The following is a 15,526-nucleotide window of genomic DNA, read 5'->3' as shown; positions in this document are numbered from 1 at the left end:
TATTTGGTGGCAAGATAGAAGGCTCTAATATCGCTGGCCGCTTTCCTCACCTGTGGTCTGTTTGACCTTCTTGCTAAATAACAAACTGATCAAGCCCTGTGTCAGTCCCTACATTGATCTCTGGCCGAAGGAAGTGGAGTTTCCTGTCAAAAGTTTGTGGGTTTTATTTCTTTTTATTTTTAAAGATTTTTTGTTGTTGTTGTTCATGAGAGACACACAGAGGCAGAGACCTAGGCAGAGGGAGAAGCAGGCTTCCTGCAGAGAGCCCGATGTGGGATCAGGACCTGAGCTGAAGGAAGACGCTCAACCACCGAGCCACCCAGGTGCCCCTTTGTGATTTTTATTTCTTGAAGATGTAGGAGGGAAGTACTTTCAGATGCATTAGACAGAGGGTGAGACACTGAGCCAGAAATCAAGAGTCCTAGAACTTTCATATCTGCTAGTTAGGTCTAGCCATTCTCAGGGTTTGGGGACAGACCCTCTGCAGGGATAGAAAACATGAAGTTAGGGTTTTCTGAACTCTCCTCCTCTCTCAGAAGGGCCTTCAGTTCTGTTCATAACACTCCCCAAATTATGGGACAGTATTTCTGTTTCTTTAAAGGCAAACTTTTCTTTCACTAGCTCCACCCAATCAGAACTTCCTGGCTCAGCGGTTTCAAAGGCTAGCTACACTTTCCTCACAGTTAGAACAAAAGCTTCGGAAGTCTTCTTTGGAGAAAACCTGAGAACCCATCGTTCAAAAGAAGGTGAGCCTGGCCTCAGAGCAATGGAGCTGTGAGAGGCAGTGGGACATAGGGATATGCATGGGGGTGGATTCTGGGGTGAGAGGGGACGAGGTCCTGTACCAGCCCCACAGCAAGGAGGATGCTGTCAGAGGGGTAGTGGTGGAGGGTAGGGTGGGAGGAAGGGGACTCGTTGACCCAATGTCCACCTGTCTCATATTTAACAGGACAAACTTGCTGAATAGCATGATACACCTTCCATTAGTTGCTGTTGTGACAGGACAGCTGTTGTCCTCAAGGCAGGTCTTTAGAGCCAGAAGGCAATTTAGAGACCCCTGGATCTAAATCCCTCTTTCTCCTGAAAAAGAATCTGAATCCAAGCCTGTGTGAATGTGATTTTGTTAATCTCCCAAGGATAGCCCAGTCACTAATGGCATAAGAAGTAAAAACTCAGGTTGCTGAGTCCTTACAACATTTAAGGAGGGAAGTTGTATGATTGATAGTGTAGCAGATGAGGCAAGGCGGGAATGCCATGGGGGCGGGAGTAGCTATTCTACAAAGTGCATGAAATCCTTTCGTTGCCTTCCTTAATTCCAGGCCTGCTATAAGTTACGTTTCCGGAAAGAATGTGCACTGTCTATCTCCCTTGTCCTTCCCTGATCTTTCTGATTCAATGTAGACAGAAATGTAGAATCAAGGACCTGAGAAGGAACCAGAAAGAGGCCATAGTTTGTAATGGTTATGCATGAGCGTAGTAGTCAGTCAGACTTTGGATTTGGTCCCTCCTCTGCCCAATGCCTATTAGCACTGTGACCTTGGGCAAGTCTCTCAGCATTTCTGAGCTACATCAATTTCCTCATTTAAAAAGATTAGATTAAGGCTGCCTGTCTGGCTCAGTTAGAAGAGCGTGTGTGTGTGACTCTGGATCTTGGGGATCATGAGTTCGAGCCCCACGTTGGGTGTAGAGATGACTTAAATAAGCGAATAAACTTTTAAAATTAGAATAACAAAATTAGCTTCCTTGCAGGCTATTTTTGGGGAGAAAAGGAAATAACGTATAAAAACTATTTATCAGGGTGCTTGGTATATTGTATACATTTAATAGTTGTTACACTACAAACAAGTTAAATTTTTAAAAAGATTTTTATTTATTTACTTATTTGAGAGAGAGAGAGAGAGAGCATGAGCATAAGCAGTAGGGAGGAGGCAGAGGGAGAGGGAGAAGCAGACTCCCAGATGAAAAAGGAGCCAGATGGGGGGCTGGGTCCCAAGACCCTGAGATCATGACCGGAGCTGAAGGCAGATGCTTAACCGACTAAGCCACCCAGGCGTCCCCAAGTTAAATTTTTCACTGAGGGAAATTTTTAACTCATTCAAAGATAACTTCTGTGTACCTAAACCAGGCTTCAGCAATTATCAATTTATGTCAATCTTGTTTCATCTATAAACCCCTCTCATCTGCCCCAGATTATTTTGTTTTTTTTTTTTTGCCCCAGATTATTTTGAAGTAAATATCAGACATTGTATCACTTTATTAGTAAATATTTGAATATGTAAGTCTGAAAGATAAAGACCATTAAAAATATGACTTTTTCAGACTTTGAAAAGCAATTAGGATTTTTAAAATATTACCAGATGTGTTCAGATTCCCCAGTGGTCTCATAATTTTAAAAATTGTTTGAAATCAGATCCAAATAAGGTTCATAAATTGCAATTGTTTGATATCTCTTAGGTTTAGCTTAATAAGTTTCCACCTTCCTGTTTCTTTCTGTGAAATTTTTTTGTTTCAGAAAAGGGCAGTCTTTTGTCCAAAAGAATTGGACAGTGTACATTTTGTTGATTAAACCCTCAAGATGTTATTTAACATGCTCTTCCAGTTTCAGTGTTTAAATTCAGTGTATGAATTTAAATTTAAGGAGAAACTTGATCAGATTAAGGTTTGCCTGGTTTTTTGGAATATTTCATAGGAGCAGTTGTAAACATATCAGCATATTATGTTCACTTCTCTCTCTTCCTGTGATTTAGCAGATGCTAATGACAGCCTATAGTAAAATTGTTTCATTAAGGGTCACAAATTATTATATTCTTATTTTATCCTTCTTTCTTCATTTATTGGATGGAATAATCCTGTAAAAAGAAACTCCCCCTTAACAATTCTTTCATTTCCATGAGGTACAGTTATGTAAAATGAAAGCAATGCTTGATTCTTTCCCTTGTTCAGAATGATGTAATTATTTCCTAGCACACTACAAAGGGAACAACTGACTTCTTTTAAGAAGATGATATTGTTATGAATTCATAGATTTCAACATATTTGATATATTTCAACCCATTGGAAATATTATTCTTTTTTTTTTGAAAATATTATTCTTATTGATCCCAAATTGCCCATCTGTCAGAGCCTCTTCTTGATGCTTTAGTCCTTTTGATAAGTTCTGAGTAATTTTTTTTAAAGTAATCTCTAAACCGAATGTGACCCTGATCAAGAGTTGCATGCTCTGCCAACTGAGCCAGCCAGGTGCTCCATGGTCTGAGTAATTTTTGATAGCACCCTTGCCTTATAGTATGACAAGACAGTCTAGGATCCACTTGCACATTTTCTGGCCCAGACCTGGGATCAGTACTTTTTCCTAAGAGTCCTAATGTGTTTAGTGGGAAATAGCATTTGAAGAGCACAGTATGGTCACCAAGGGTTCTCTTTGCCACTGGGTTTGTCACTGGTCTTCAAAACTAAACACACACACACACACACACACACACACACACACAAGTACAGGATAGGACTCCTAAAAAAATTTAAGATTTTTTTTTTGGCAGATTTTTTTCCCTTTTTGGGTTTATGATATACCCCATTAAGGGTGGACAACAAAATTACTGCATTTTTCAAGTTTCTTTGCAACTTTTGTGTGGTTTATCCATTACATGAAATACTATATGTTTCATGTGCTTTTGATTTTTACTAGTGTTTTAAGAAATATTTATTTATTTACTTATTTAAAGTAGGCTCCATGCTGGACCCTAAGGTGGGGTATGAACTTAATGACTCTGTGATCAAGATCTTTTTAAAAGACTTTTTAAAAAATTTATTTACTCATGAGAGACACACACACACAGAGAAAGAGAGAGAGAGAGAGAGAGGCAGAGACACAGACAGAGGGAGAAGCAGGCTCCATGCTGGGAGCCAGACATGGGACTTGATCCCAGGACTCCAGGATCACGCCCTGGGCCGAAGGCAGGCACTAAACTGCTGAGCTACCCAGGGAACCTCTGTGATCCAGATCTAAGCTGAGATCAAGAGTCAGATGCCTAACTAACATGCCACCCAGGCATCCCTTATTAGTATTTTATTTTTTTTATTAGTATTTTAAAATACAGTTTTTGTTGTATAATTATATAAACTATTTACAAGTCTCCCCTACTATCTGAAAGCAGAATGTTCCTATAAAATCTTTCATAAACCAAAATGACATAAAACAGAGAAACAATTACTATTAATTTATATGGAAACATTTTGGGGTATCCCCAGATTCCCCCCAAATAATTTCCCTTATGCATTTCTGATACTTCTAGACACAACTTGCTAACAGATGCACAAAATCAATTGAGGTGAAGCCCACACGCTCACATGGTTCAAAGCTCTATCCACTGGATGCTGGGATGCTGTATGGAGTTCCTGAGAAAGGGGCTTAGCAGCACCACTCTTGCTGCCTAAGATGTGTGCTGCCTCTTTAGTGGCTCATCTAACTGTAAAAAAACTCTGAACGCTGTTTTGCTTTCAGTTTTTTTGTAAAAATGAAAATTCTCTTCAAATTTACTTTGGCTAGCAAGAACAGGCACAGAAGTAGGTCTTTCATAAGAGCAAAGTGGTATAATTTGAACTTTAAAACAGCAGGGAATAACCTGTACATGCGTTTGAGATCAGATCTGTGAAGTCTAAGTATATTCAAAGAAATGCATTTCCCAGCTTCTATTCTTGTTCCCTTCACCCTGTTCTTCCCATCCCCACAAAAGTAACCTTTTTGTTTGTTCACTTTTCAGATTTTCCTGCCATTGCTTTTTCATGTACATGAAATACATATATATACATATATATTATATTTTATACATATAGTTCATGTTCTTCCTTAATTAGAGAAATTGTAGGAAAGTGTGCATTATTTTCTTCACTTTGCCTTTTTTGTTTAATGAAATACCCTGGAGATCTCTTCATACTGGCATATAGAGATATTTCTTAGACCTTTCTACACTTCTCTGTGTAAATATACCTTAGTTTATTCAACCAGTCCCTTCTTAATAGGCATTTGGTAGATTTTTGGGTTTTTTTGCTATTACAAATGGTGATGCAGTGAATAGACTTATGCATAATTTTTATCCTGTATTTTTGTCAGTGTAGCTTTGAGATGTAGGGAAGGAAAAATTCCTCCCCTACCCTTCAAGGTCTTCCAGCTGGACTAAGAACTACATTTTCTTGAGACAGATTAACGAGAGAAAAGACAAAGTGTGCCTGGAGGCCCAGTAATGAAGTTGAGACCAAAAGAAATAACCAAGGCAGGCAATTTTTATACTTTTTAGACAAAGAGACAATGAATCTGGGAGGAATTGACAAGCAAAGAAATCTTAACTTTGGGAGTTTCAATTAGTAAGGAATTCTAAACAGACTTTGGGCTGTGATAGAAAATTAGTAAAAACGAACGGGAGTTGTCTGTACAGCCTTCTTGGCTCTAAATCTCCCATCTCTGGTCATAAGGATGTCTCTTTAGCTCCTGGGACAGGGAGGGCACCTTTTACATGGGAGATTAATTTCCTACTTACAGGGGGATAGAAGACGGTCTGAGTGTCTTTCTTGCACAGGCTGTCTCTTTAGTAACTTTTATTTAAAATAATCAGTATGCCAAAGTGGCACATTTTGGAGTGGCCTGCCCTTATATACAGGCATGTATCCTAAAATTGGGTCTAAATAATCTAGGGATAAACACACATGTACTTTTGCAAGATATTACTAACTTCTCCTCTGTAGGTTTTGGACTGTTTTTCCATTCCCATTAGAAATGGAGAAGAGGACCTATTTCCTCTAAACTTTTACCAACAGATTATACTAGCAAATTTTTGGATTTTTGCCAAACCTGTAGGTGAGAAATAGTATCTCCAGTGTAATTTTAATTGTTTTAATTTAGTTATCTTACTTTTCCTATGTTTGATTTATTTTTCTCTACTTTAAGTGGGTGTTAATATCTTTTTATATATTCAAGGGACATTTTTATCCTTTGAACTGTTCATTCATATGTCTTGCTCCATTTTCTATCAAGGTATTGGTCTTTTGTTTCTCTACTTTTAGGAATTCTGTATAGTAGGTTAATTTTCTCTTTTATTCATCATTGTTATTCTTTGTCTAATAGGAAAATTAACGCTCTTTGATATGGGTTGGAAAAATTTCTCCCCTACTTTGACATTTGTGTTTTAATTGTCTACAGTGTTCTTGGCTTCACATTATCTTTTAGATTTTTATGTCATCAAATTTATGAGTCTTTTTTCTTACTCTCTTTAAAATCTTAGAAATATTTTCCCCACCCCTAGGTTACAAAGAATTTATCTGCATTTTTTCTAGTATTTTTATGAATTAATTTTTATGTTTAGATTTCTAATCTACTTAGAATTTGAATGGCATAAGACAGTGGAGGCAGTTTTGTGTTTTTCTATATGGTTTTATAGTTACCCCAATGCTGGTTATTAGTCCATCTTTTTCCCCATTGATATGAGATGCTGTCTTATTGAATATAATTGTGGCATAATATAATTGAATTGAATATTCAGGAATATAGTATGTTAAGTTTGATCTGTTTTTGAATTTTCTGGTTTTGTTTCACTGTTCTCTCTATTCATTTACTGACATCATACTGCCTTAATTTTAGAGGCTAAAATGCTTTACTATCCTGTAGAGCCAGTCATCCCTCATAGTTTTTCTTTCTTTTTTAAAAAGATTTTATTTATTTATTTATTTATTTATTTATGAGAAACAGAAAGGCAGAGAGGTAGGGACACAGGCAGAGGGAGAAGCAGGCTCCATGCAGGGAGCCTGATGTGGGACTTGATCCCGAGGCTCCAGGATCATGCCCTGGGCAGAAGGCAGCGCTAAACCGCTGAGCCACCCAGGCTGCCCAGTTTTTCTCTTTCTTGATTGTCCAGGCTAATTTTCTTTTTTACGCATCCAGATGAATTGTTAGTCAACTTTTTAGGTGTAAGGGGAAAAAAGTGGTAACAAAAAATTTTAAATTTATATAAAATAGCATAAAAGAAGTATCTATTAACTCAAATTTTATGAAATGATTTAAACATGAATCAGTGTTGAATTTGGTGACATGTCTTCTGCGTCTAGGTATTTTTTTCTTTATGTATTCATGGGAATGTATTATAACAACCCAAGTTTCTCATATTGAACTACCCTAGTATTTCTGAAATCACATCTAATCATGGTGTATTACTTTTTTAGTGTCTAATAATTTATTTAGGATATTTGTATTAGTATCATAAATGACAGGTCTGTAGCTTTATTTATTGAAATCTTCATTAGTCTTCAGGATCAATATCATACTTCTGCCATAGAAAGAATTGAAATCCCCTCCCCTTTTTTAAAGATCTTATTTATTTATTCATGAGAGACACAGAGAGAGAGGCAGAGACATAGGCAGAGGGAGAAGCAGTCTCCCTGCAGGGAGCCCGATATGGGACACAGTCCCAGAACCCCGGGATCACAACCTCAGCCAAAGGTAGACGCTCAACCACTGGGCCACCAAGGTGCCTGAAATTTTTCCCTTCTTTTTTAAATAATCAGGAATAGCTTAAGAAGCATTGAGATTATTAGATCTTTAAGGGTTTAGATGAGTTCCCCATGAAACCATCTGGATCTAGTACTCTTTTGTGTGGAAACTCTTTAGCTATTTTATTATTTCTTCCACAATAATTGAACTGTTTCATCTCTGTCTTTATGGGATCAACATGGATAATAGACTACTATACACTTTCAAGGAAGAACAAAAAAAAAGAAAAGAGGGCGTAATATTTTCCACTTACATTGATCCTTTACCTTCTCCTTGCCTTCCTTAAGGTCTGTGGATACTAAGCCCTAAAGCCTCTTGATATTAACATGGCTGACCCTCAGGACAACACTCTGAGGATTGTTCTGGTAGGGAAAACTGGAAGTGGAAAAAGTGCAACAGCGAATACCATTCTTGGGAGACAAGTATTTGACTCTAGAATTGCAGCCCATGCTATCACCAAAGAGTGTCAGAAAGCATCCCGGGAATGGGAAGGGAGGAAACTTCTTGTTGTTGACACCCCAGGGCTCTTTGATACCAAGGAGACCCTGGACACTACTTGCAAGGAAATCAGCAGGTGTGTTATCTCCTCCTGTCCTGGGCCCCACGCCATCCTCTTGGTTCTACAGTTGGGCCGCTACACAGAGGAAGAGCAGAAGACCGTGGCATTGATCAAGGCTGTCTTTGGGAAGCCAGCCTTGAAGCACATGATCATGTTGTTCACTCGCAAAGATAACTTAGAGGATCAGAGCCTAAGTGACTTTATAGAGAGCGCAGATGTGAAGCTAAAGAACATCACCAAGGAGTGTGGGGACCGCTACTGTGCCTTCAACAACAGAGCCAAAGAAGCCGAGAAGGAAGCTCAAGTGCAGGAGCTGGTGGAGCTGATAGAGCAGATGGTGCAGAGCAATGGCGGGGCTTACTTTTCTGATGACATTTACAAGGACACAGAGGAAAGGCTGAAACGAAAGGCAGAAATCCTGAAGAAAATCTACACTGATCAATTAAATAAAGAAATTAAACTAATAGAAAAGGAATATGCTCATTTATCACAGAAAGAAAGAGAGGAAAAAATAAAAGTACTGAGGATGAAGTATGAGGAACAAATAAAAAATCTAAGGGAAGAAGCTGAGAAGGGAATATTTGGAGATGTTTTAAATAGTATTATGAGGGTACTTTCAAGAATATGGCATATGTTTTGGTAATAATGTCAATTTTACTTTTGCTTCTGAATTTACTATGGCTTGTAATAGTGGTAGATTGTATTTTCCAAAGATAGCTAACAATATATTCTATCCTACTTATTCTTCTTACAATCTGACCTTGTTACTTTTCCCACTGAGTTGCAGGGTCTGTGTCTCCTACTTTGAAATTAGACAGGCTTTGTGACTGTTTTGATAAATAGCAGATGGCTAAAGCAACCTCTTGTGACTCTATGGCTAGACATGGAAAATGCCCCTTGCCCTGCAGGGGGGCTTGCCCTTGGGACTAAGCCATCATGTTATGAGAAAGGCCATGTTGTCCATTGAGAGGCTCCCATGAAGAGGGCTTGACGTCGCTGGCCTACTCCCCTGGCTCATCTTTCATTTCCTAGCCGGACCAACTTGGAAGCCATGCAAGCAAGGCAACACGGAAGGAAGCTCTCTGGCTGCCCTGCCACCTCAGACAAAGTTGCAAAGAGCAGAGATGAGTCCCTTCCAAATTGCAGATTGAAGAGAAAAAAAAAATGATGGTGGTTGTTTTAAGCCACTGAGCTTCAGAATGGTTTGTTATGTAGTGACAGCTAACCAGAGTGGAGCCCCTTCCCAGCTCCATTTGCCACCACCTCCTGTTCCCACCTGTCCCTCTTTACAGGGCCAACAAATTGAAGAAGTTACAAAATTAGCATGCTCAGGCAATGATATATAGAGTTGAAAGACTCCATTTAGGAAAATTCAAATAAGAAATCCTGCATACATTAAGTGTTAGTGCCGCTGGTAACATGCACTGTTCTAGGGCTTGTCTACGAGTCCCCTTTAGGGAAGCATTGGCTTTCTCTGGACTATTGAACATACAACTTCTGTGAGTTGATTTTTTTTCTCTTAACCTCATATTCTATTTTGGAAGATTAAAACATACCAGAGGAAAAATGAGTAAATCAAATAAATCATTATCTCTTTACTTGTCAAACGAAATATTGCTTACTCAATAATCTACATATTTTGTATCCCAACTATCTCCACATGATGAGGACTCTGGAAGTTCCAGCCTCTTATGTGTGCATGAAACTTGTTATTGTAATGTGTGATAGTCATGACCCACAATGTGGAACTTAAACTAGGATTTTTTTCAAAGATTTTATTTATTTATTCACGAGAGACACGCAGAGAGAGGCAGAGACATAGGCAGAGAATGTGTCCACATGGGTGATGAGTTTCTTCCAGAAATGAGAAAGTTAAAGGTGACAGGTAAGGTTGTCAGGGGAAGGGTAGGGTCAGGAGCAATAGTGTTCAGTTAGGTTTGTGACAAGTTGAATATCAGTTGTCAAAGGGTCCAATATAAATGAACTGCATTAACCTGAAATTTTGGTCTGAAGATTATGTGACAGTCTTGGAATGAATGGTAGGATAGTATATAAATATAAATATACCCCCCCAAAATAAATAAATATAAATATCCCCCTCAATTTCACCTGGGTCTTCAATATCCCCACCTGGCCAATATCCCCACCGTCCAAAGCTATATGCCAGAAGATCCATGTAAGACTTACAAAGGAAGGAGCAAGAACCAGTTTTGTGAGGTTTAGTTCTTCAACTAATTTGATAGCTATTTGGAGGAGTCAAGAGGAAAGGATTTTTAAAAGAATTATTTATTTATTTATTTATTTATTTATTTATTTATTTATTTATTATTTGAGAGACAGGCAGCATGTGAAGAGGGGAGGGGGCAGAGGGAGAGATAATCCTGAAGCAGTCTCCCTGCTGAGCAGGGAGCCTGACTGGGGTGGGGGCAGGTGGATAAGGGGGCTTGATCCCAAGACCCTAAGACCAGGACCTGACCTGGAATCAAGAGTCAGTCACCCAACCAATTGAGCCACCCAGGCACCCCCAATTTTTAAAAAATTTTACCTATTTAAGTAATCTCTCACTCGACTTGGGGCTCTCGAACTCAAGACCTTGAGATCAAGAGTCACATGCTGTTTTAACCGAGCCAGCCAGGGACCCCAAGAGGAAAGGACTTTTTGAAAGAGATCATTTCAGTTATAGGGACAATGACCTAATTCTAGGGGTTCATCTGGAGAACAGTCTACCTACCTGGTGCAAAAAGTGACCAGGTGTAGTTGTGGGATTAAATAAAGGAGGGACCCTAGGGACTCTGATCTGTGGCCCTGCCCAGCAGATGGAGGTTCCCTCTGCCTCAAACCAAGTGAGGTGGCCTCTGGACCTTGATATTGCCAGAGAGTGTGGCTGCGTATGTTCCGAGATTCCTGAGGGGACTTGATCTGTGTCCCTTGGAGTTTGGCTTTGCTGTCTAGTGGTCCCATGGGACATAGGACATGAAGAGATGTTGCTGTGCTCTATGGAGGGAGCAGGGGACACATGGAGGTAGCTGTCTGGGGAACAGTCAAAACTTTCACTAACTGCAGGGGAAAAGTAAGTGTTGCTCATAAATTAAATGTGGGCCACAGAGGTGGGAGTCAGTTATGCATATTGTACAGAGAGGGGACACATGGAGGTGGCTGTCTGGGGACAGGGGTAAGTGAACAGCACATGAGGAACATCTGTGGCTCATACCCACAGCCGTTGTTTGTGATGGTGTTTCACTGGTGTCTACATACTTGAGCATTTATTCAACTGCATTCTCTAATTATGTGTGGTTTATTACATGTCAAAGATATTTGTATTTTCTATTTTAAATGGGGTTGTCTTGGGATGCCTGGGTGGCTCAGCGGTTGATCGTCTGCCTTCGGCTCAGGCCTGATCCCGGGATCCAGGATCGAGTCCCACGTCGGGCTCCCTGCGAGGAACCTGCTTCTCTGCCTCTCTCTCTCTCTCTCTCTCTCTCATAAATAAAAATAAATAAATAAATGGGATTGTCTTTGTATTTTTATAAATTTTAAGAGCTCTTTACACATTCTATTTTTTTGTCCAATCTTTATCAAATATATACCTAAGTTCTTTATCTGGTATATGAATTGCAGATAGTTTCTCCCAGTTTGTAGCTTGCTCTTTTTTAAAAAATTTATTTCCTTACTGCTTATCTTCAGATATATATTTTCCTGATTATTTTTCATTCTTTCTATTTCCTACTATGTACACTGAAAGCTAAATTTTAATCTGCAGTTACTGCTTTAGCTGCATTTTGTAAGCTTTCTACTTGTCCAGCCTATTCCATATTTCACTTTCTTCCCCTTCCTCTTTGTGGTTTAATTGGAATTATTCGGTTTTTGCCCCCCACATTCTATTTTTTTCTCTATTAGTTTGGAAATTATATTACACTTTTCCTGTAGTCACCCAGTGATTATAAAACACAGTCGTTACTTCTCAAAGTCACAAGAAATTTACGTTTTAATTTTCTTCTATACAACAAATTACTTTAGAACATTTAAATTCTGTTCCCACTCTCCACCCCAATCTATATATTGTTATTGTTGAATATTTAATTTTCCTATTTTTTTCCTTTTTAAACCCTAGGAAGTATTAACAGTATTTTATATAGTTTACATTTGTTTAAACTTAGTCTTTTTTTATTTTCCTCCTCCTCTGATTTTACTGTGATTGCTCTCCTCTTGCCTCAGATATATTCCCTATAAATTTCTCATCTGAGACTGTGTTGGTGGCAAGAAATCTCAGTCTCTCTTGTCTGAAATGTATTTTTAAAAATATTTTATTTATTCATGAGAGACACAGAGAGGTGGAGACATAGGCAGAAGGAGAAGCAGACCCCCTTGCTGAGCAGGGAGCCCTGATGCAGGGCTCGATCCAGCACCCCTGGGATCATGACCTGAGCTGAAGGCAGACACTTAACCCATTGAGCCACCCAGGCACCCCCTCCACTGATTTCTTCATAGTGATAGAGGAAGCCAGAGAAACAGTGGAGGCAGATTTTCAATGTGCTTAGAGAAAATAACAACTAGCCTGAAATCCTGCACTCAGGGAAATAACTGTCAAAAATGAAAGCAAAATACATACATTTCAGAAGTGCCTGGGTAGCTCAGTCAAGTGTCTAACCTCGGCTCAGGTCATGAACCTGGGTGTTGTTACAAATGTAAACCATCACAGAGCATTTCCTTGTAAGTATTGATGCTTGTGACCCAAATAAAGAATATCTAAGTAATGGTTTGGGGGTTTAATAGTACTTAAAATTTCTGTTATATTTTACATCAATCTCTGCTCCCACTCCCACACTTAAATAGAGAATGATACAGACCTTCTAGCTGGGCTTAAGCTTAGAAATGAAATATAATCCTATCCTTTCTCTCTTCAGATCACTTCAGAATCACAGACATGTGTTCATACTCTGCTTGTTTTTCTGACTTGCTTTCGTTTGCTTATTTCATCTAAGGGCTGAGTCGTGCTTGTTATTTAGGTTCTATTGTTCTGGAATGTTCTTTATCCTCACTGCTAGTGCATGATTTGTTCCTTTGCCCTGTCTCCTGTTTTAAAGAAGTCATCAGGGGCGCCTGGGTAGCTCAGTGGCTGAGCATCTGCATTCAGCTCAGGTTGTGATTCCCAGGGTCCCGGGATTGAGTCCTGCATTGGGCTCCCTGCATGGAGCCTGCTTCTCCCTCTGCCTGTGTCTCTGCCTCTCTCTGTGTGTCTCTTATGAAGAAATAAATAAAAGCTCTAATAAATAAATAATTAATGTAGTCATCATCCGGTGCTTATATACACCAGGCCAACCCCATACTATCCTCAGAGATACTTATATCTTCTATTTTATCTCTTTGGAATTGTTAGCAGTTTGTATAATCACTCAAGTGCTATGCAACTTTAAATAAAGTCTCAGGGACACCTGGGGGGCTCAGCGGTTAAGCGTCTGCCTTCAGCTCAGAGCGTGATCTTGGAGTCCTGGGATGTAGTCCCACATCAGGATCCTTGCAGGAAGCATGCTTCTCTCTCTGCCTGTGTCTCTGCCTCTGTGTGTGTCTCTCATAAATAAAAAAAATCTTTTTTTTTTTTTTAAAAAGGAAAGAAATAGGGATCCCTGGGTGGCGCAGCGGTTTAGCGCCTGCCTTTGGCCCAGGGCGCGATCCTGGAGACCCGGGATCGAATCCCACATCGGGCTCCCGGTGCATGGAGCCTGTTTCTCCCTCTGCCTGTGTCTCTGCCTCTCTCGCTCTCTCTGTGTGACTATCATAAATAAATAAAAATTAAAAAAAAAAAAAGGAAAGAAATAAAGTCTCAGTTATGGGGTGTAATAGTAAACTGGCTTTCATACTGGGATCCCCCCCCCCCCCCCATACTCACAGTTTGCATTTTCATGGCAGGTAGTGTCAGATGTCAATGATTAGCCTATTGCAAATGGTCTGAGCACCATCTCACAGGGTGACTTTGTACCCATATAATTAATTAAATGAAGATCATTTACCCTCTCTTGCTTGAGCGGATGAGACCTTGGAAATAGCAGCTCTTTCTCCCTCAGTCACTGGGAGGAAGGAGAGGCAGTAGGGCTGCCTACACTGATACTGGCTTAAAGCAGTAGGGGCAGATGTTAGGCTGGAAGGCCTGATATGCTGAGTTGTGGGGTTGGGGACTATAGGCTTTCAGAACAGCTGAGTCACCCAGGACCCCTACAGAAAGTTCTGTTTGCAACCACTGGATGATGAAGTGGGCAGGTCTCTTACTCTAGCACGTTTGGACGGCTCCTCCTCTCACTTCCTCTTCTCTTCTTTTTCTCAACATCTTGTCTTAGAATTGCCTTCAAACTTAGAGAAGGGAGCAGCACCCAGATTTTCCAGGTAAGAGGAAAAGGGGTATTTGGGGAGAGGGTAACGTGATTTGGTGGACAGAGGACCTCTCCCTTGGGTGTAGATCTTAAACCTACTGGTATATTCCTTCTCAGAAGGTATAGGTCTTGTTACTACCTGTTTCTTGTTTTTGCTGATATTAGGTTGTAATCTGTTTGTTTAAAGATCTTATTTATTTGAGAGAGCACCTCCGTGCAAGTGGGGGCGGGACAGAGGAAGAGGGAGAAGCAGATTCCTTGCTGAGCAGAGGGTCTGATGTGGGGCTTGATCCCAGGGTCCTGGGATCATGACCTGAGCCAAAGGCAGATGCTTAACCCAGAGAGCTACCCAGACACCCCTATAATCTGTTTTGAAGGCTGAGCCCTACAAATCAATGCATCTTTCAGGGGTTGCTGTCCAAAGGATATTTGTTAAAATAAGTGATTCCTTATGGTAGGGGAACAGGGGACTAGCTGGGGACAAGGCACAAGCCGGGGCAGCTCATTGGCAAGCCCTTGAGACAGGTAGAGGGACATTCTTCTAGGGACTCAACTGCCTCCATGTTCATAATGTGCTGAAGGTGAAAGTCCATCTTAGCCCGACCCCCAGGAGCCTGTAGGTCTACTTTAACATATAAAAACTCCTTTGGGGGATCCCTGGGTGGCGCAGCGGTTTGGCGCCTGCCTTTGGCCCAGGGCGTGATCCTGGAGACCCTGGGTCGAATCCCACGTCGGGCTCCCGGTGCATGGAGCCTGCTTCTCCCTCTGCCTGTGTCTCTGCCTCTTTCTCTCTCTGTCTCTCTCTCTCTCTCTGTGTGATGACTATCGTAAATAAATAAAAATAAATTAAAAAAATTAAAAAGAAAGTGCTAAAAAAAAAAAAAACTCCTTTGGAAATTTCCTTTGTCTCTAAACCCCCCAAAGTATATGATCACCCCCCAAGCACATGTTGCACCCCTACACATCTGACGGGTCTCATGACTCAGGCCTAATTAGACAGGAATCAGTGACCTTTCCCCAACAATAGCTACCCCCTCACAGTCCTGGAAACCCTGCTTCCAAAAT

The 15,526-nt window shown here is 40.3% G+C and overlaps 2 protein-coding genes across 4 annotated transcripts in view; both read left to right on the top strand.

Moving 5' to 3' along the window:
• GIMAP4 (GTPase, IMAP family member 4) overlaps nucleotides 1–15,526 on the top strand; it is a 33,396-nt gene that overhangs the window by 12,034 nt on the left and 5,836 nt on the right. The window contains exons 1-2 of one of the 3 annotated variants that reach the window (XM_077849711.1): nucleotides 653–746; nucleotides 14,429–14,474. Coding sequence is in view for 1 of the 3 variants with exons in the window: in XM_077849710.1 (XP_077705836.1) it covers nucleotides 14,429–14,474 (46 nt within the window). In the remaining 2 variants the exon portion in view is untranslated. Of the gene's footprint in view, nucleotides 1–652; nucleotides 747–14,428; nucleotides 14,475–15,526 lie in introns of those variants that run through there. The other 2 variants (XM_077849710.1, XM_077849712.1) reach the window with 2 other exon arrangements.
• Nucleotides 622–9,708, top strand: GIMAP7 (GTPase, IMAP family member 7). The gene is made up of 2 exons (XM_077849716.1): nucleotides 622–746; nucleotides 7,825–9,708. The coding sequence occupies exon 2, from the start codon at nucleotides 7,864–7,866 to the stop codon at nucleotides 8,737–8,739; it is 876 nt and encodes a 291-aa protein (XP_077705842.1). The 5' UTR covers nucleotides 622–746; nucleotides 7,825–7,863; the 3' UTR covers nucleotides 8,740–9,708.

The sequence above is a fragment of the Canis aureus genome, chromosome 15, assembly GCF_053574225.1.
Source record: "Canis aureus isolate CA01 chromosome 15, VMU_Caureus_v.1.0, whole genome shotgun sequence".
In the NCBI taxonomy this organism is placed as follows: Eukaryota; Metazoa; Chordata; class Mammalia; order Carnivora; family Canidae; genus Canis; species Canis aureus.
The sequence above is the reverse complement of the archived record's forward strand: the minus strand, read 5'-3'. Positions and strand labels throughout refer to the sequence as shown.